This window comes from Syngnathus typhle, linkage group LG6 (genome assembly GCF_033458585.1).
Source record: "Syngnathus typhle isolate RoL2023-S1 ecotype Sweden linkage group LG6, RoL_Styp_1.0, whole genome shotgun sequence".
Classification (NCBI taxonomy): domain Eukaryota; kingdom Metazoa; phylum Chordata; class Actinopteri; order Syngnathiformes; family Syngnathidae; genus Syngnathus; species Syngnathus typhle.
This window is the reverse complement of record NC_083743.1, coordinates 7,890,638-7,910,991: the sequence shown is the minus strand read 5'-3', so window position 1 is coordinate 7,910,991 and position 20,354 is coordinate 7,890,638. Positions and strand designations below refer to the sequence as shown.

Below are 20,354 nucleotides of genomic sequence, written 5' to 3'. Positions count from 1 at the left end.
AACGATCCGCGTAACACATGACCTCATCCACAAAAACGTATTGTGGTCGCCAGGGCAACAAAGAAGTGCGCATTATCGCTGTGGCGCCCATGATTCAGTGATCCATTACACAACGCCGCGAGTAGACGTGTTCTGCAGATGGAATAATATGACAAATCCCCTTCTTTAAATTACGAGCAACTCCTAATCACTGGAGAGATACTCAACATTTTCAATAAACACCATTATGTTCAAAGGCCTAGGCTGAATATTATGTAAATGAAATGCATGTAGGTAACATGACATGACAAAGTAGAGGTGATTTCGATTGGGTCATGATTTTCGACCATGAAATGTTAAAAATAATTATTGACGTCGGTTTTTGTAGCTTCAAGACTTTCTTGACAGATTTTCTGTTCAAAGGCAGGAACCTATAAACTATATTTATAGCATCAAAAGTTTGTTTTTTAATAGATGAGGGACATGTTCTCATATTAAACCCGTCTATTCTACTCTAAAATGTTGTAGACAGCCTCACCCCGTGGTAAAAATAGGTACTACAAAAACGCTGGAACGAGGGCCAAGGTAATCTAAGGTGAGCGTGTCGTGTCTACGTAGTCATTTTAAGGCTAGCCAATGCATTTCATATCCCAATTTGATGAATACACTCATGTTTGAGACTTAATCAGGAGAAAAAAATAAATCACAGAACATTATAGAGCACAGCAAGTCGTGAAAAGGCCAGCCTGAACTTTGAATTTTCTGCTGATTAGAATTTGGATAGGTCTTTCCAGAATTTTAACGTACATTTATAAATGCAGTAACAAACTGTGTCGATTGATTGCAATATTTTTTCCACAATGTTGCTGGTTTTTAATAGTACGCTCTTTTTATATATATTTTATCTATCTATCTATCTATCTATCTATCTATCTATCTATCTATCTATCTATCTATCTATCCATCTATCCATCTATCCATCTATCCATCTATCTATCTATCTATCTATCTATCTATCTATCTATCTATCTATCTATCTATCTATCTATCTATCAATATTGTACATGAAGTGTGTTTGAATGTATTCATCCGAATTTATTTGCCGGTCAAAATATAAAACTTTTTACTTTTAACTTTTATTTATTTTTTGACACCCATTACGTTGTGTGTGTCACGTTTACTGTATTGCACTTATTGCATATTATATTTATTGCGCAATCGAGCCCTTTGTGTCCTGATGAGGGCGCTATTCATGAACATTTATCCCCTCACACATCACAAAGAGGCAAGGAGGATGGTTTTATGCCAAATCACCACTACAGAAACACTCAGATGAACCCACGGGAACGCCACACACCTGGACGCACCACTCGGACTTAAAACACTGCGAGCAGGCCTACTCGATCACTCAAATGACGTTCTCGGACTAAACTTCCAGATCCAAACATGGAGCTGCGGGCTAGCCGATATTGCTAAGAGTAGCAAAACAACATAGCCGCCTGTCAGGATTCCTCTATTTTGCCGTGAGACTACAGTCTGTTGCAGTGCTGCTGTCTCCGATCTTGTCACTTCACACCGTCCTGTTGTTATTTTGGACCAAGACAGGACATGACACAATTTTGACAGTCAACTTGTTTACCTCGAGTCATTTGAATGGGGCGGCGGAGTTGCACAGTTCGTTTCGCTATTTAATTCCTGAACGGGTGTCGTTCACTGCTTCAAGGGAAATGTTAAGAGACAAAATGCTGTTGGGGAGTCACTGGAAGTCACGATATAAAAACACCTTTGGACCTGATGCAGGAGTCCTGCTGTGGTTGTGCGTGGTGGCCCTGTTGGCTTGCGGCAATGGTGCGTTAGGGGAGACCAAATATGTCATTCAGAAAGAAGGCGAGTTTGATGTTATCTATAATGACACAGTTACGAGTGAAAATCTGACGATCTATACCTTCAATCACACCGTCTCCAGAACTAAGGTAAGCGAGTCGGTTGTTTTTCCCATGTTAGGACATCGGTGATTTATTGGTCTTCATGTCCCAGACGGAAGGAGTTCGTGTATCCGTGGACGTACTGTCGCAGAACCTCAAGAGTCCGATCCTGTTTGTGGTGCGACAGAAGCAAGCTGTGCTGTCCTTTCAGGTCCCCCTCATCCTCAGAGGCCTGTAAGTGATGGACCACCCGTGCAGCAAGGGTGTCCCACAAAATATCTTTGCAATCACACAAACGTTACCAAAAAGTAACTAGAAAAAAAAAAAAAAAAATATATATATATATATATATATATATATATATATATATATATATATATATATATATATATATATATATATATATATATATATATATATATATATATATATATATATATATATATATATATATATATATAAAGGTTTTTAACAAACAAGTTCATGTTTAAATGAGAATGTATAGGCCACAGGTGTCAAACTCGAGGCCCGGGGGCCAGATACGGCCCGCCACATCATTTTATGTGGCCCGCGAAGACAAATAGTGCATCAAATTCATTACTAGAATTGCAAATTGTCTTCACTTTTAATATATATATATATTTTCAATATTTGAACAGTTTTTCCTCGTCTGATTTGAAAACGAGTTATTTGTCAGTTTGTTTTGTAGCTGTTACTGTACATAATATGAGGTGCTCATACATTTATTTGGGTTGACAGTCATAATGGCCTTCCGAAAGAAGCTACAATGCGGCCTGCGGAAAAAAACGAGTTTGACACCCCTGGTATAGGCCATTTAAATAGCTGCAAAATCTTTAGCATGCTCAAATTCTTATCATGTTACATTTCGTAATGAACCTTTGCACTTTCACATCCTCAGACCGCAGATTACCGATCGCCTTGTCATGAGTCTGGGAAAGTTATTTACACATACACATTTTGCAATTTCTGAGGGGAGTTGCTCAAAGGTATTGAAAACACATGACCACTAAAGTCGCCTGACACTTAACAGCAGTCAAAATCATGACAAAAACAAAGACAACAATTGCGCTCTAAATAGTGGTTTGTAACCTCAAAATATTATCAGTCACTGTCAAGCGAGGACTCGCTGTCTTAGGTTTTGATACAAAGCAGTACAATCTGTGTGTATTTGTGTGCTCTCCAGGTATCAGAGGAAGTACCCATACGATCATTTGGGCCGCACATTATGCCAACCTCCAACACGGGCCGCATCAGAGACCCAGTTCTTCTTTATAGATGTGTCGACACTTTCCAGCCAGGATACAAACTACCAGCTTAGGGTCAGTCGCGTTGAAAGCTTCATATTGCAGTAAGTGACCGCTTCACATACACTACATTTAAAAAAAAAAAAAAAAAAAAAACAACAGTAGGGAATTTTTGTTTCTACCAAACCTTAGTTTGTTTCCTGCTATCCTTTGATTGGTCGACAAGAATTGGTAATTTTCCTGTTAGAATGAACATTAAACTCAAATGGAATATAATAAAATTCAATTCATTGACATTCTGTTGTGTAATTTCAGTGCTGTCTTAATTGAATTCATTTGCTAGTATAAATATTGTCCTAGTGTTCGGTGTCACACCATTTAATCTGTACTGCTTGGCGGAAACATGGAATGATAACTAAACTGCAACGGATTCGTGTGACTGATTTTCCCTTTGATTCCAGGACAGAAACGAAATTCAGTTTCACTGCATCCCCCTCCCAACCTCAGGTACGCACGGGTCTGGTTAGAATTACCAGAAATGAGAACTAGTGAAAGAAGTGCAGCGTCAACAAAAGGATGTGGGAATATTTGATGTTACACAACAACAGAAAGTCATGCTTGTTCAAACATGAGCTGATATTGTGTATTTAGCACGTAGTTTGCGCAAAGACATTGTGATCATACGTGCCAAATTGTAACTCAATGCTTTGGTTAGTCTGTTGCCAAAATATTATTGAAGTAGAATCCATGAAGTCAATACCCAATAAATGCTTGACCTACTATTTGGCGAATACAATGTTACAATATTAAAGATCCCCTCCCCTAATTGCTTATCTTCTCTTTCAGTACTTCAAGTATGTATTTCCTGAAGGGGTGGACACTGTGATTGTGAAGGTCAGCTCGGACATGAACTTCCCCTGCTCCGTTATGTCCATCCAAGACATTCAGGTAGACTTTCTCTTCTCGTACTGTCAATAAGGACATAAAATGGTTTGCAGTAACAATAGCGCAAAAATTGTTTATCTTAAGGCGATAGTGATCTCTGATGGGTACGATTGGATTTGTTTACCTCAACCCCAGTTAGCTCTACTTGTGTAATCTCTCAAATCTGATTGATGTTTTCTTGTTGTTTTTCTGTTTTTAGTGCCCCGTCTATGACCTCGACAACAATGTGGCCTTCATTGGAATGTATCAGACTATGACGAAAAAAGGTGCCATCACAGTACAGGTAGGTAGTCCTTCAACTATGTATGACATTTTGAAAATTGGAAACTATTCTATGGGAATTGGCAAAAAAACAACAACATGGGGTGAAAATATTATAAAATGTCTACACTATACAAAAAACCTCGGCAAACCTAGCCGACCTATTAATCATTGGTCCTCTGCTCCCCTTTTGCTATCCAGAGAAAAGATTTCCCCAGCAACAGTTTTTACGTGGTGGTTGTGGTAAAAACAGAAGACGAGGCCTGTGGGGGTCCACTGCGCTTCTACCCGCTACGCCCCGATGAGCTGATCGACGCTGGTAACCGCAGCAAAACCCTTGACGTGGTGGTCTCCCTTGCTATAAAATGTAAGCTAATTTTATCCTGATTATTGTCAAAATGGCCAATATGTAACCAAGATTAAAATGAGTCGGTGTCCACTTTGCAGCAGAGGTATATGTGATGGGCATGCTACTATGTCTTGGAATTTTCCTCTCCTTCTACCTTGTCACTCTGCTGGTGGCCTGTGTGGCGAATAAACGGTAAGACTTGGTCTCCTAAAGAAAGGTCAGAGCACTTGACTAACTAGTTAATTTGCATTTGCTTGCCTCTTTGTTCCGGGCAGAGCCAGGAGGAGAGAGCTCTTTGAAAATATTGATGACACATCACCAGCTGAGACAGGTAACCCATCTCTTAAAGGAACAGGGGTCATACGAGGTCACACGAGGGAGCGGGCTGTAGATATTAACTGGACCATCTGTTTTTTATTCTCTTTCCTGTCTGCTAACACGTCCTTCAGCTTCTCTGCTGGGGAAAAATGGAGATGGTATATAAACACACAGTTGCTCCTGTCTTTTTGTGTTTGTCATTAGATGCTGCATTTCGTGCATGTGTATGTCTTTATAGTATTAATATGGTTTCAAAGCATGTGTCGCTTTTGAGCTATGAATGAAATATCATTTTTTGTTTGATCCAGGAAAGCAGTTTTAGTTAGTGATGCTACTAGCATAAAAAACAATAGTTAACATACTGCACACATAAAGAGTGAGCAAAATTTATCAGACATGTACTGCATTGCCTGCTGCGTTTTTTTAACTTCAGGATGAAAACAACGTTTTTTTAAATCATTGCGTTGGTTACTACCACGTCTCTCATTTCTGTCCGAACATGTTCCGATGCTCGCTCATGTCTTGTACTTTCATCTGCTGAGTGTTTTTGATGAGGCGAAGTTGTGTTGCAATGCCCATGCTGTGAACAAATCCATAAATAATTAACCCTACCTTAAAATAATCACTAATAGATGCCACAGCATTAGTTTTATATTGGGCAAGATGTTGGCCTGTATAATAGAAGCGCCTCACCTCAACATAGTCAATTGGGACCGACATTTCCCAGGATGTAGGTCTTGGGAAAAAATAGGCAAATAGGTTGTTAATTGCAAAGAGAGCAGCGAAATACTGGAGTCTTACGATGAACTTTTTTTTTCTGTCTATAGACAAGGTTACAGCTTCACCAAATGAATACGGCTCCCTCGGTGAGTTTTACCCTGCTTTTGTTATTCGATTTTTCCCCTCTTGTGATTCCTGAATTGATATGTCCATCCAACAGATAGCACAGTCAGTTCGGAAGCAGTCACCGAGAGCGCCCCCTCACTTGACAGTGCGGCTTCAGCTGACCACTACATGGGTACGGGATATATTCTTACACGTCATCACTGTCTTGTTTACCCAAATGTGCCCTCACGCTCCTTGTTGGAAGCTCTGCTCCCTCAACGCATTCCTGTGCCTTTGTTCATCAGGAAGGGAACCTTTTAAACGTCGACCAATCGTCACTCAACTGCACCACACAACCATCTGTATTGGTGATGCACTGCCACATAGCTGGCCCAGTCAGTTTTATGCCAAAGCGAATCACTGGAATGTCAATCAATGTTTTTTTTTTTTCCGGAGACGCTGGTATTCTATTTGGACTAAACGGACATAAACAGTGGTGTGTGATTCGAGGTGTTGGCAATCAGCCTTTGCGTGTGGGAGATATTTTTAAATCTGTGACACAAATGGGAAGCCCCTTTTCTTAAATCTTGAACCGATTACCGGTCCGACGATAGTCCATGATCTTAGTAAACAAAAAGTTATTTTCCATTAGAACGGACTGGTTGGAAAAGTGCCGGAAGAAGCAGACAAGAGTCATTGAGCTCTATAGAAGAAGATGACTATGACACACTGGATGACATCAACTCAGACAAAAATATTGTTCGCACCAAGGTAAGCCTTGTGTCTATTCGTGTTACCAAATTGAGAATTTTTATTAAAATGAAAAAACTGGGCATTTACAATGTCCCTGTGTCCTTTGTTGATTACAGAAGTATCTTTGTGTGTCTGACCTGTCGCGCAAAGACAAGAGGGTCCTCAGCAAGAAATATCAAATCTACTTCTGGTGAGGATATATATATTTTTCTATGATGCCAAAGTTGTGACACCATAGTTGACAAAATGACCGTGCTCTCATCAGGAACATCGCCACCATCGCTGTGTTCTACGCTCTGCCTGTCATCCAGCTGGTCATCACATATCAAACGGTACGCTAACGGGAAATAAACAAATGAAAGCCTTTATTACATATTGACTCCAAATCTTTTTTTTTTTTTTTTTTTAATCAGGTTGTCAATGTCACGGGGAACCAGGATATCTGCTATTACAATTTCATGTGCGCTCACCCTCTCGGAGCTCTCAGGTTCGTACCCGGCTCAAATGAGCTATTACTTGATTTCGGCATTTTACTCATCCGCTCCACCACGCAGTGCGTTCAACAACATCCTCAGCAACCTCGGCTACGTGATGCTGGGCCTCCTCTTTCTCCTCATCGTCCTCAAGAGAGACATTGTTCACAATCGAGCCCTGGCCTGTAATGAAGTCAATGCACTGGTAAGTTTGTGTGACTTCAACTGGATATACTGGCCTGTACTGTGCTCAACAAATGTATTGGGCTGCCTGTCCCCCCCCCCAAAAAAAGAAAAAAAAAAGTCTGACACTGCTGTCCTTTCATTTCAGGAATGTGGCATCCCAAAGCATTTTGGTCTCTTCTATGCCATGGGCACCGCTCTCATGATGGAGGGCCTACTCAGCGCCTGCTACCATGTCTGCCCCAACTACACCAACTTCCAGTTTGGTAATGTGACACATTGGAACCACACCGCCACCATCATTTTCTTCTTCTTCCCCTGCTACGATATACCGATGTATGAAGTACAGTTAATCTCAAAACGATTCATATCCTGGAAAAAGTTTGACTTAGGAAATCACAATGTCCCATCACCGCTATTTTTAGAACAGGCTTGGGGGTTAGGGTTAGGGTTGGGGGCTACACCGCATTACTGACCCCTGCTCTAACCATAGAATTGTACAAAATATCGTTTCCTCAAAATTAGAATATTAATAGCAGTATTAAAAAAAACTATAAGAATAGTGACTAATAATAATGCAGATGATAATCATCTTCATTGGGGGTCTGTCCACGTCTTGCAAGTTCAACTTCACAACAGTAGGGGGAGCTCAGGAACAGATGCAACTTTTCCGAGTGGCAGCTAAACCCGCTTCTGTTGCACAGACTCACCAGCTCACTTATTTCCGTGATGTTTTTGCAGACACGTCCTTTATGTATATGATCGCTGGCCTGTGTATGCTGAAGCTGTACCAGAAGAGACACCCCGACATCAACGCCAGCGCTTACACTGCCTACGCCTGCCTGGCCGCAGTCATCTTCTTCTCCGTGCTCGGAGTGGTACGTGCACACGAGCCTACGACGGTCCTCGACACCTTGACAAGTTGGAACTCAGATATGTGCTGATGTTTACAGGTGTTCGGGAGAGGTAACACTGTGTTTTGGATCGTTTTCTCAGTCATCCATATATTGGCCACACTTCTCCTCAGCACACAGCTCTACTACATGGGCAGATGGAGGCTCGGTAAATACCAAACTGATGATTATACTCAAGGGTTACAAAATTTGTCAGGTCATTCGTATAAAAGTGAGTCAATATTCTCAAATTTAATTTTTTTACAACTAAGAAAAGTTAGTGTGTAGATTACTTCAATAATAAATTACAATTATTTCATGAAAGAAAGTTTATTGCTTAGGTAAAATTGTTTAATAATTTCATTAGATAAATGTAAAATGTATTTGTTGGACTCAATTTGATATGTGAATGTTTTCAGATTCTGGCATTGTGCGCAGGATGGTTTATGTCGTCTACACAGATTGTATTCGACAGTGCACCGGGCCCACGTACATTGTGAGTAATGTCTGCATGATTGTATGGTTAACATAATTTTTCCAAAAAAGGGGAGGCAATTAGTGTATTCCAATGAGAAAATCGGAATTGAATTCCCTTATATGAAGAGAAAATGTCATTCATCTGAGGTCTCTCAATTTATGCCTCTTGTGTTTTAAGGATCGCATGGTTCTGCTAGTAATGGGCAACATAGTCAACTGGTCCCTGTGAGTAAACCACTGTGTTTACGTGTGTGTGAGGTGCAATCCAAACAATGTCATTTAAGTGATGTTCCTTCTGCAGCGCTGCCTACGGCCTCATCGAGAGACCCAATGACTTTGCCTCCTACCTGCTGGCCATCGCAATCTGTAACCTTCTGCTCTACTTTGCCTTCTACATCATTATGAAGGTGATCGTTTTTACACAAGATGTCTTGAGACTTACCTGCCATTGTTTGACCTGTTCCGTTTGTGTTAAAGCTGCGCAGCGGTGAGAGAATCCAGTGTCTGGCGCTGGTGTGTATTCTCTTCACGGCGGTGGTGTGGGGCTTTGCGCTCTATTTCTTCTTCCAGGGTCTTAGCACCTGGCAGGTTGGAGAATTTATTTACATAGTCATCACACAACACACATCAGAAATTTTTCATGATGAAGTGTCATTTAAATGTTTTGAAACAGAAAACACCGGCAGAATCTCGTGAGCACAACCGCGACTGCATCCTGCTTTCATTTTTCGACGATCACGACATTTGGCACTTCCTCTCTTCCATCGCCATGTTTGGCTCCTTCTTGGCAAGTCCCATCTTTTGTCTTACATTATAGAAGGAATACACGGACGTTTGCTCACTCTGTTCCAACTTCAGGTTCTGCTCACTATGGACGATGACCTTGACACTGTCCAGAGAGACAAGATCTACGTGTTTTAAATTGGACACACCTGAAGCGCTCCTCATTTGCCTTATCGTCCTTTTTGGTCCGTCCACGTCCAAAAGCAGAGCCAGTAGCCTTTCCGGCCGTCACGGCCCCATCAGCTGCTCGGGCGGGGTAGGTGCAAGGTCGCCCCTCCCTCCAATCAACAGTTTATCGATGCTGAACATTTCTCTCATCTCGCTGCCATCAATAATTGTATTGCTGATGTACTTGATGTTTACTGTCTACATTTGAGATATATATATATATCCTATTTTGCTCAAACTACAGCCTGAATCTGATTATTGTTCACAATGTACTGAAACATGACTGAAAATGAATGTTTATATTTGTCAAATGTCATTTGCTAAATGTGTTTTTACAAATCCCAATGGCAGGGTTTTATCGTGTGAGTCACAAAGAAACCAGCCAATGTAATTATATTGTCATGATAGTTTCAGATGCGAGAAAAGGTTCGGGGTTTTTTTGCATTAAAAAAATCATGTCGGTTATGTTAATCAACGGTTATTAAATAAAGATTCCTTGTCATATAATCTTTCAGATTGTTTGTTGCAGGTGGGTGCTAAAAATATGAATAGTCACTGAACAAACTCAGGACCTCAGTTAATATGAAGTGACTGCAACGCACATAAAAGACATTTGTGGTGTTAAAAAGACTGCAAAAATCAAGAACCTTGTGAAACATGAAAATGTATCTATTTCAAAATTCCTCACACGTTAAGAGAACTGAACCCTGAAATGAGCATGTACTCGATCATTGCTATTCAATTAGCGGCCCACAACAATAATTGCGCAGTTGCAAAAATAAAGAGACATTTTCCTACCATTAGATGCTCCTACAGAATCAATTACAAATGCGGGCGCACACATTAAAACCGATCTACTGAGAACAGGTGTGGGGCTTCTGAACCTTCGGTCACAAAGCACAGAAGATCTGATGCTGTTACTTGGACCATGTGGGTGGACTGGCCTAATAAAAAAACACATACACACAACGTACATTAATAATTGTCATTCATTATAGGCCTGAAGGATTTAGAAGAATCAAACTGGCATTTTTTTTATTATTTTTTTTATTTTCTGGGATTTTTTTAAATGTTCTGCTTTTATTCATTAGCACAAGCGTGTTACCTGTGCCATCGTTTCAAAACTCCCACAGAAGATGGTATCGGTCAGATCCTTCATCTTCATCTCCTAGCTTCTGAGACATACAATTGGCAAACGTGAAATATTGCACAGGCTGTGCATCATTAAACTTAGCGGTGGGTCTCTTAGTTCACAAACCTCAGGTTTGAAAAAATTGACGTTCTTCTGATCTTAGGTTGCCCCTCTTCTTTCTCCTTGTGGGCACATTCTGTTAGTTCCTCCTTCTGGTCAGAAATCAACAATGGGTCCTCGTCTCTCCTCTTGACCAGCAGACACTGGCGCAAAGCCCTTAACAGGTCCACAGATTGGATCGTCATTTGATACTTCAAACTTTTATGTGAAAACAACATGAATATGATTTTTTGGGGGAGGGGGGGCGAGATGAAATGTTTTCTTTTTTCATTCCTCAAAGTCAAAAGAGTCTAAAAATACAACTGGTTCTTGAAGCAAAAATGAAGCTTCATTTTGCCATCACGAGTGTCAACTTCAGTAGCACCACACAAACGTGATTAAATACGTAAGCCTACCTCTGCCTTTCCTTGTACTCAAACTTCAGTTTCTTCTCCTCTTCTCCCCTCAGGCTCATTTGACGAAGCCGCAATTTTTTTTCTTTCTTGCTGGATATTCTCTCCATCTCCTCGTCTTTCTCGCTTCGCTGATCCAGTTGGAAGACGTCCATTTTTTTATTCCTGACCTGCTCCAACTCTTCTTCCGCTCTCCTCAGCTCCTCCTGGCGGAGATGCATTCTCTTCTCCTTCTTCCTTTTTAACTTCTCCATCTCCTCCTCCTCTTCTCTTCTGAACCTCTCCTGACAGAGACGCATTCTCTGCTCTTTTTCCCTCCTTAGCTTGACCATCTCCACCTCCTCCTCCCTCCGAAGCTCATCCAGAGAGAGACGTATCCTCTTCTCCTTCTCCTTCTGCAAGCGCTCCTCCTCCTCCTCTCGCTTGAGTTCCTCCAGGAGCCGACGCATTCTTTTCTCCTTTTCCGTTTTGAACTGTTCCGCTTCTCTCTCTTCCTCCTTCTTCAGTTCCTCTTGGCGTAAAAGCATTCTCTTTTCCTTTTCCCTTTTTAACGTCTCCAACTCTTCCTCTTCCTCCTTCGTCAGCTCCTCCCGGCGAAGACGTGTTCTTTTCTCCCGCTCCTTCTTCAATCTCTCCTCCTCTTCCTCTCGAATCAGCTCCATTTGCCGGAGACACGCTCTTTTCTCCTTCTCTCGGTTCAACCGCTCCTCCTCTTCCTCTCGCCACAGCTTCTCCTGCAGGAGGCGTGTCCTCTTCTCCTTCTCCCACCTCAAGCGTGCCACCTCGTCCTCCTCCTCTCGCTTCAGCTGCTCCCTGAGGAGCTGCGTCTTCCTCTCCTTCTCCTGTTTTAACAAACGCGCCTTCTCGTCTTCTTTACTCCTGAGCTCCTCCTGGCAGAGAAAAATTCTCGCTGCCTTTTCCCTTTTCAACCGTTGCACCTCCTCACTTTCCTGTCTCCTCAGCTCCTCCTGGCGGAGAAGGGTTCGATGCTCTTTTTCCTTTTTCAACCGGTCCATCTCCTCCTCTTCCTCTTTACTCAGTTCCTCGAGGCAAAGACGTGCTGTCTTCTCTTCATTCCTGCATTCCTCATCTGCTCGTATCTTCTGGAGTTGCGTTTTTGCTTTCCACCCTTTCTCTACTCCTTCATCCTGATCTTCTTGGCCTGACTGAGTTAGCTTTGCTCTGGCCTCTTCACTTGGCTGATTGTCCTTTTCCCTCACTGATGACTCTGCATCCTCCTCTTTGATGAGCTCCTCCGGACACACCAATGTTCTCTTGATCTTCTCCCCCTCTTGGCGGAAGCGCAACCGTGTCTCCGTTTCAGTCCTCGACTTCTCGACGCTTTTTTCTTGCTCTCTCTTCAACTTTTCCTGCCGACCACGCATTTTCTTCAGCTTCTCCCTTTTTAACTTGTCCTCTTCGTCTCTCTTCAGCTTAGTCTTCTGCTGACACATTCTTGCCTCTTTCTCCTTTTTCAGAAGCTGTGCCTCCGCTTCTTCCTCCTTCCTCAGTTCCTCTCGTAAGAGACACATTCTACTTTCTTTCTCCTTCTTCATACGTTCCACCTCCTCCTCCTCTTCTCTCCGCAGTTTGTCGTGGTAAACGCCGATTCCAATCTCTTTTTTCCTCTTCAAATGTTTTGCATTCTCCTCTTCCTCTCTTCGGAGCTCCTCCACGAAAACGCTCATTCTTTCCTCCATCTCTGTCTTGAATCGCATCTGCTTCTCCAGAATGAACTGCTCCACCCCCTCGGCTTCTTTCCTTTTCAGCTCGTGCAGGTGGAGCTGCAATCGGTTCTCCCTCTCGGTCTCCAGACGCTCGGCCGCCTCGTCCTTCACTCTCCGCAACTCCTCCAGGTGGAAGTGCATCTGTCGCTCTTTCTCCTTCTTCAAGCACTCAAACTCCTCGTTGACTTCTTTGTTGAGTTCCTCCAGGTAGAGTCTGACTTTTGCCTCCTTCACCGTCTTCAAACGCTCCAGCTCCTCTTCCTCCTCCCTCATCAGCTCTTGCTGTTGAAGACGCATTCTCTTCTCAAAGTCAATTTTCAAACGCTCAGCCTCCTCCTCTTCCTCTCTCCTCAGCGCTCCCTGGCAGAGGTTCATTCTTGCTTCCTTTGCGGTCTTCAAACGCTGCAGCTCGTCTTCCTCCTCGCGGCTGAGCTCCTGCTGGCGAAGACGCAATCTCATTTGCATTTCTTCTTTTTTGGTTCTCTCCTCCTCCTTCAACTTCTCCACCTCCTCTTCCTCTCGCCTTAGCTTCTCTCGGCAGTGCCGCATTTTCATTTCAACTTCCTGTTGGAAGCGCTCCATCTCCTCCTCCTCCACCCGACGCAACTTCTCCCAGTTGAGATGCACTTGGACGTCTTTTTCAGCCTTCAACTGCTCGGCGGCCTCCTCTTCCTCCTTCTTCAGCTCGGTCCTGCGGCGATGTACCCTCGTCTCCTTGGCTGTCTTCATCTGCTTGACCTCCGCCGCTTCCTCTTTTCTCAACTTGTCCTGACGAAGGCCCACTCGCGTCTCCTTCTCCGTCTTCAACCTCTTCATCTCCTTCTCTTCCTCTTTGCGGAGAGTCTCCTGGCAGAGCTGCAACCTCTTTTCCATCTCTGACTTTAATCTCGAGCCCTCCTTCTTCAACTCCTCCACCTCTTTTTCTTCCTCTTTCTTTAGCTCTTGCCAGCAGGCACGCATTCGAGCATCCTTTCCTGCCTTCAACTCTTCCGCTTCCTCCTTTTCCTCCCCTCTTAGCTTCTCCTGGTAGAGTTCCATTTTTACTTTCTTTTGCGCGTTCAGTTGCTCAAGCTCTTCCTCTTCCTCTCTGGCGAGTCTATCCCGGTGGTCGGACATTCTTTCCTCCAGCTCGCTCTTCAACTGCTCTGCCTTCTCCTCTTCTTCTCTCCTCAGCTTCTCCTGGTGCAGTTGAATTCTCGTCTCAATTTCAGTCTTCAACCTCTTCGCCTCCTCGTCTTCCTCTTTCATCAGCTCTTCCCGGAACGAGCACATTCTCATTTGCATTTTTGTTCTTAAGTCGGCCGCCTCGTCTTGTTCTCGCCTTAACTTCTCCTTGCAGAGGTTGATCTCCATTTTTATCCTGGTCTCCTCCCTCTTCAACTCCTCAACCAGCGCCTCTTCCTCTCTTCTCAGCTCCTGTTGGCGATCTTGCATCCTTGCCTCCTTCTCAGTCTTCAAGACGTTCACCTCTGCCTCTTCCTCTCGAACCAGCGCTTCGTGGCAGAGATGCACTCGCGCCTCCTTCTCTTGTTTCAACCGCCGGAGCTCCTCCTCTTCATCTCTCCTCAGCTTCTCCATTCTCTTCTCCTTGTCCTTGGTTATCTTCTTTCGTTCCTCCTCTGCCCTTTGCATTTGTTCCTCTTCTTCCTCTCTTCTTTGCTGTTCCCGGTGCTGAGACATCCTTGCCTCTTTCTCTGCCTCTAATCGCTCCAACTCTTCCTCTTCCTCTCTCCTCACCTCCTCCCGGTGAAAACGAATTTGCTCCTCCTTTTCCTTCTTCAAGCGTTCTTTCTCCTCCTCTTCCTCTTGTATCATCTTTTGATGAAAAAGATGCATTCTGGCCTCCTTGTCCCGTTTGAAGTTATTCGCTTCCTCCTCCTCCTCTTTCTTCCTTTCCTCCAGACGGAGACTTGTTCTCATCTCTTTCTCTCTCATGAACTCTTCCACTTCTTCATCCTCTTCTTGTTTCAGGAGGCACATCCTCTTTTCTTTTTCCCTCTTAAACTGTGCAACTTCTTCCTCTTCCGCTTTCTTCAGATTCTCCAAGTGGAGCTGTCTTCTCAACTCTTCCTCCTCCCCTTCCTTCCTACACTTCTCCTGCCACAAATGTCTTCTTCTCTCCCTTTCCTTTTTGAAATGGTCCACCTTCTTCTCTTCTTCCGTACTCAGTTCCTCCTTATAGAGCGATATTCTACTTTCCATCTCCTTCTTTAAGCGCTCCATCTCCCCCTGTTCCTTTCTCTTCAGCTCCATCTGATATTGCTGAGTTCTCATTTCCTTTTCCTTTACTAAGCACTCTGCCTCCACCTCTTCCTCTCTCTTTAGCTGCTCGAGGTAGCAGGAGATCCGCAACGTTGTCTCCTTTTTCAAGAGCTTCATCTCCTCCTCTTCTTTCCTAAGGTGTTCCTTATGGAGTCGACCTTCTTCCTCTTTGTTCCCGGTCAAACTCTTGACCACTTTTTTTATGAGTTCTTCGTGGGGGAGATGCTTTTGTATATCCATTTCACATTTCAAGTGCCACACCTCACCCTCATCCCCTCTCTCTTTTTGGAGAAGATGGATTTTTGTCTCCTTGCTCATGACATCTGTGCCCTCCTTCCCATCTTCCTTGCTTCTTTTCTCTTTCTTGACATCTTTCTGTCTATAATCCCCCTTTTCCTTTTCATTCTTCCTCTCACTCGTCTCCTCTTCTGAGTTGATTTGATAGTTTTGGTTTTCTTCCACTGTGCTCCCAAAGTTTGAAGGCCTAGGTAATAGAATACCAATGTTAACAGTATTTTGAGGTTATTATTTTTAAACAAAAGAAAAGTCAATCTTAATGTAGTTCAGGAATACTTAAGGTTTGACTACATACAAAGATTTTAATGGTACACTTTACATACCTCATCCCAATCTCAGCCTTCTCACACGTTTCTTCTTCGTTGCGCACCTTTTGAATATCTTTTGCCAAAATATGGCAATCCTGCAGATCTCCCAACATCTTTTGGAGACAAAATAACCCGTCGTTCACTCGCTGACACATCAAGCTTTGATACAGCTCAATGAAAGTGAGCGGATGGGAAACACGCACCCGCTGCTGTACTGTTTCCATAATAGTCTTTGAGATTTCTTCAGATGACTCCACACGAATACCTCGTAAATTCTTCTTCTGTACATGCACAGAGAGAAATCAACAAACATATGGTGCACTTTTTCAAATCAAATCAAGCAGACAAACTTTGCTTTGTCTGGAAACCAATTTTGTGTGTGCTAATTTTGAGTGTTACCTTCCCCCTTTTATCTCCCTCCTTTTTTTCTTTGACTTTCTTCTTGCTCTTCTTCACCACCGAGGGCCCATCGACAGCGGCGCGCTGGATACGCTCACGCTCCTGAACCACCAGCTGACTGTAGTGCATTCTTGAAGGGTGTTCCCAAACGCACGTGTCTAATTGGCAGTTGTGGAAGTAAATGTTTCCACTTTCATCTTCTCTGGAGGGATCAAGTCACAAGAGAGTACATGAACAGGTGTTTTCCATGGTAGTATAAAACAAATACTGTAGTCCACAACCTGCTAGATGAACTCATTGTGGCAATGGTTGCCCATATTATCATTTTCCAACGTTCAGTACTATTTAACGTAAACAACCATATTAACATGAAACTATCGAAATATTTGTCCTTTTTCAGGTGTACAAAATTAATTTTCCGAAATTCCAAAAGTTATGAATTTCAGAAAAAGTGCTACATGGCAGTCGGTTTTGCAAAATTAGTCGTAAAAAAAAAAAACCTCAGAATCTTTTCCTAATTGTGCATCTTGTCTTACCGCTCTAACCATCCTGGAGGCAGTTTTTCATCTATGGCCTCCTTGGCAAGCCACATAAGCTCTGGCTCTCTCTCTGGATCTATGCCTATGTCACGAGCATATTGCATAATCTCTGAAAAGCAAATTAAAGAGATACATGGAAATTGAGAATTTGTCGTAATGTAACACCCCGCTGATTTCCTTTCAAATCCATCCAATAGTGCATGAAGAACTAATATTATATTTCGTTGCTAATGATTTGACAATATCAAAAAGCACTTGAAATCAACTTTTTCCCTAAAACTGCTGATAAATTAAGTGCCCTAAGTTTTTAATGTTGGTAATGTTGATCATTGTAGCGTGTACCTTTCTCAGAAAGTTCTTCATCCTCGTGCTCTTCGTGGGTTTGTAGACTGCTTGTGCTTGCTCCAGACACAAGGTGGCTAATAAAGAAGGGTTAAATTACCTTCTGTTTGAATAGGAAACAATAATAAATGACTAAACCAGTCTGGCATCAAAAAGTACAATGAATTGTATCACTGATATAGTTCCCCAGGAGTAAAGTAAGCGTAAGCAAACCTCTTGGTAGCGTCACTGTCCCATTTTTCTTTGGCATCAGTCTCCAGTCGACTGCCACAAATCCAGCTGCCAGAGACACCAAACCCTGCTTGTTGCTTCGAGACAGAAAACAGGATAAAACAACTTTTCAGTTCAGGGTTTCTGGAAAACAATTGGAATGGTCGGTAGATGTCAGGAGTGTCAAATCCAGGTACATCAAATAAAACCCTGCCACAGTTTGGCTTTAGCCACGAGTGCTTCTTATCAACCGAGTTATCAGCTCTTGGAAGCTAGCAAGCTCCTGGTTTCCACTTTCTGGACCTGGATTTGTCACCTCTGATAAATGCGATGCAAGATTTGTTATTTGGTTTGGTGAGTGGCAAACTGCGCACATACCTGTTGCAGTGTCGTTCCAATACTGTGGTTGTCATGATCGATCACTTCTGGCTCGCTCCTCTCCTCAGTTGAGTCAGCATCAGCACCTCTGCAATCCTTTTTTGCACACATGTAGTACCTTGACATTGTCTTAAAAGGTGCTCTTTTTGCAACGAAAAAATCGGACTGTAATAACCCACGTGAATTTATCCCTTCAAAGTTAAAGGTGGAATATACAGTTTAAAAACAATTGGTCATACGAGCATGAGTTAAAAGGTTCACACTTACGCTGTTTGTTTTCTCCGTGTGTTGTTTGCCTTCCGATGCCAAGACAGCAGCCTGCTGTAAGCGCTCACGCTCCTGAGCCACCAATTTGCGGTAGTGCGCATCGCAAGGATGTTCCCATGTAGATGTGGCTGAATGGTAGTTGTAATAGAAAATATCCTCACTTTCCAGGCTGTGGAGATGTATAGTCAGCATTTTTTATGAATTACTGTACTAGCAATAAGTTGTGCATCTTGGGTGTGTTTGGTGGGGGTTTTTTCACAAGCTATGGTGAAATATGTGTCATTTATTTTCTTAAAAGCGCAATTACACTTTCAAAGAAATCCAATCCGGAGGAAGTCGGGCAAACATGGCCTCCTTGGCAAGATACATCAGGCCAGGCTCTTTCTCTGGATCGATGCCCATATCCTGAGCATATTCCTTGATGCCTGACGAAGTAGTGGAAAAACAAAGCAAACAAAGACCGTCGGAATATTAGCATAGAATATTATAAGAACGAGTGTCAGCGTCTTGAATTGCAAGTTAAGACCGATATTTAGTCTTGTAGCTCAAAGTTAAGTCAATGCATTTAAAAGGTAGGTTTGATTATGGGCAATAGATTTTGTACCTTGTTCGGAGAACTCAAATTCTTCATCTGGGTGCTCCTCAAGGATTTGCAGTCCACCTTTGGTTGCTGCACATTCAAGGTAACTGACAAAAATAAAATGGCATATTTCTGTAAAGTTCAAACAGTAATTTTAGAAATATGACCACATGTGAGAATAACATTCCAACAAACCTTTTAGCTGCTGTGATGTTCTTATTCTTCACTTCCAGCTCCTCTTCTTCAATTACTCGCTCTAAAAGATCAGAGCTGAAAAACTCTCCCGATAACTTTACAAGAGACGGAAACAATTATGACAAAATTATGACAGACATAACCAAAGTAGGCATGTCATACGCAGGGACGTACCTGTTGCTGTGGTGAATCGCAACCGCGGTCCAGAGAACTAGCCATGCTAAAACTTTCTTCTGGTGGTTCAAGATCGGTGTCCCTTGAGATCTAAGGTGTAACCAGATGCAAAAAATACCTTATGAAGGTTAAAGATGGGCATAAAAAGCCAGTTCTATTAACTGTGTGGAATTACTTGATTATGTCTTGAGTCTTGGATGTTATTGTGGATCGTAGATAATATCCGTCAATTCTTAAATTGTGGGAACGATTCAATTGACTATAGGTTAAAAAGGATTAGGTAAGCAGTTTACATTTTATACATCTTCATTAAAATTTGGCTTGGTAGTATCAACGTACTCCTGTTTTGAGTGATTCGTTCGTCCTTTTCTTTACCTCCAGTTTTTCCTTCACTTTTTTATTCTTCACAATAGGCATCTCATCAACAGCTGAATCGAGGAGACGCTCGCGCTCTTGAACCACCAGCTGACAGTAGCGCGCTTTGCAGGGATGTTCCCGAATGGATGTGTCTAATTGGCAGTTGTAGTAGGACATTTTTCCACGCTCATCCTCACTGCAGGTATCAAGTCAGAAGATTTAAGTAAAAAAAAAAAAGATCACAAGCTCCAATTTATACAGTCACATAAAGCTGATATCTCCTTGAACGGCGAATGCTTGTGAACATTTGGGGCTTTGGTCTTTTTATTTTTTTATTTTTTTACATATGCCTTTCATATATATTTGATTATTTTTAGTGATTTACCGTTCTAACCATCCTGTCGGTAGTTGGGTAACCATGGCTTTCTTCGCAAGCCACATAAGCTCTGGCTCTTTTTCTGGATCAATTCCGATGTCTTGCGCGTACTCCTTGAGCTCTGAAGGAGAAAAAAAAAATCAGTTTGGAAAGTACATCTGGACAACTGATTTCGTAAAGCAGTTTACCCTTTTCAGATAATTCAATTTTGTCCTCACTGCGTTCCTCGACGACCTCCGTGCCGTGCATGACTGCTGCAGACATGTTGCCTTGCAGGGTTTACAAACTAGACGGCATTTGTTTTACTCAGTTTGACATTTAACAACAGTTACGAACGCATTCCATCCATGGCGAATACAGCGAGAATCTTTTCGGGAAACTTGGCTTAAGTCAAGCTATTTCGTCACGGTGTCGTCGTCACAAAGGTTGTCAGTACGTCATAAAATGTATCTTTCAAGTGGGGTGAAACGAAAAGGTTTTATCCATCGCACGTCCAATCGCTCCTCCACTTTGGTCACAATAGAATTTGTTCAGTAACTAAATGCCTTATTTTATTAGATGTTTATAAAAAACATGAAATTATATATGTAGAATCGTCACGGAGTAAATAATTGCAATAATATGGTTTTAAACATTATGCTTACAAAAAATATGCTATTAAAATCCAGAATTTAGGTAGAAATCAGCATTTGGATTATTTCT

At 42.4% G+C, this 20,354-nt stretch overlaps 2 protein-coding genes across 5 annotated transcripts; one reads left to right on the top strand and one right to left on the bottom strand.

Moving 5' to 3' along the window:
* The first annotated feature begins 1,221 nt into the window (after positions 1-1,221).
* On the top strand, positions 1,222-10,104 carry sidt2 (SID1 transmembrane family, member 2). 4 transcript variants are annotated; one of them, XM_061280019.1, is made up of 27 exons: positions 1,222-1,952; positions 2,017-2,138; positions 3,109-3,273; positions 3,631-3,676; positions 4,016-4,117; positions 4,314-4,397; positions 4,577-4,742; positions 4,823-4,916; positions 5,000-5,055; positions 5,174-5,200; positions 5,870-5,908; positions 5,983-6,060; positions 6,173-6,235; positions 6,520-6,638; positions 6,737-6,810; positions 6,886-6,952; positions 7,034-7,107; positions 7,175-7,298; positions 7,425-7,542; positions 8,018-8,154; positions 8,230-8,338; positions 8,589-8,665; positions 8,825-8,871; positions 8,948-9,053; positions 9,124-9,234; positions 9,320-9,433; positions 9,505-10,104. In XM_061280019.1, exons 1-27 carry the CDS (start codon positions 1,707-1,709, stop codon positions 9,565-9,567), a joined length of 2,628 nt encoding a protein of 875 aa, XP_061136003.1. In that variant the 5' UTR covers positions 1,222-1,706; the 3' UTR covers positions 9,568-10,104. The 4 variants fall into 4 exon arrangements, with proteins under 4 accessions (XP_061136003.1, XP_061136004.1, XP_061136005.1 ...); XM_061280020.1 differs by lacking the exon at positions 5,174-5,200; XM_061280021.1 differs by lacking the exon at positions 6,173-6,235.
* Positions 10,105-10,669: 565 nt separating this feature from the next.
* LOC133155052 (trichohyalin-like) lies at positions 10,670-20,301 on the bottom strand. Its single transcript, XM_061280014.1, has 17 exons — positions 19,662-20,301; positions 19,295-19,472; positions 18,920-19,009; positions 18,746-18,840; positions 18,575-18,657; positions 18,278-18,395; positions 17,971-18,139; positions 17,704-17,799; positions 17,329-17,423; positions 17,116-17,192; positions 16,771-16,882; positions 16,235-16,436; positions 16,039-16,116; positions 15,851-15,948; positions 11,245-15,714; positions 10,856-11,005; positions 10,670-10,772 (listed from the first exon to the last, which is right to left on the bottom strand). The coding sequence occupies exons 1-17, from the start codon at positions 19,715-19,717 to the stop codon at positions 10,766-10,768; spliced, it is 6,174 nt and encodes a 2,057-aa protein (XP_061135998.1). The 5' UTR covers positions 19,718-20,301; the 3' UTR covers positions 10,670-10,765.
* Between the last annotated feature and the right edge of the window lie 53 nt (positions 20,302-20,354).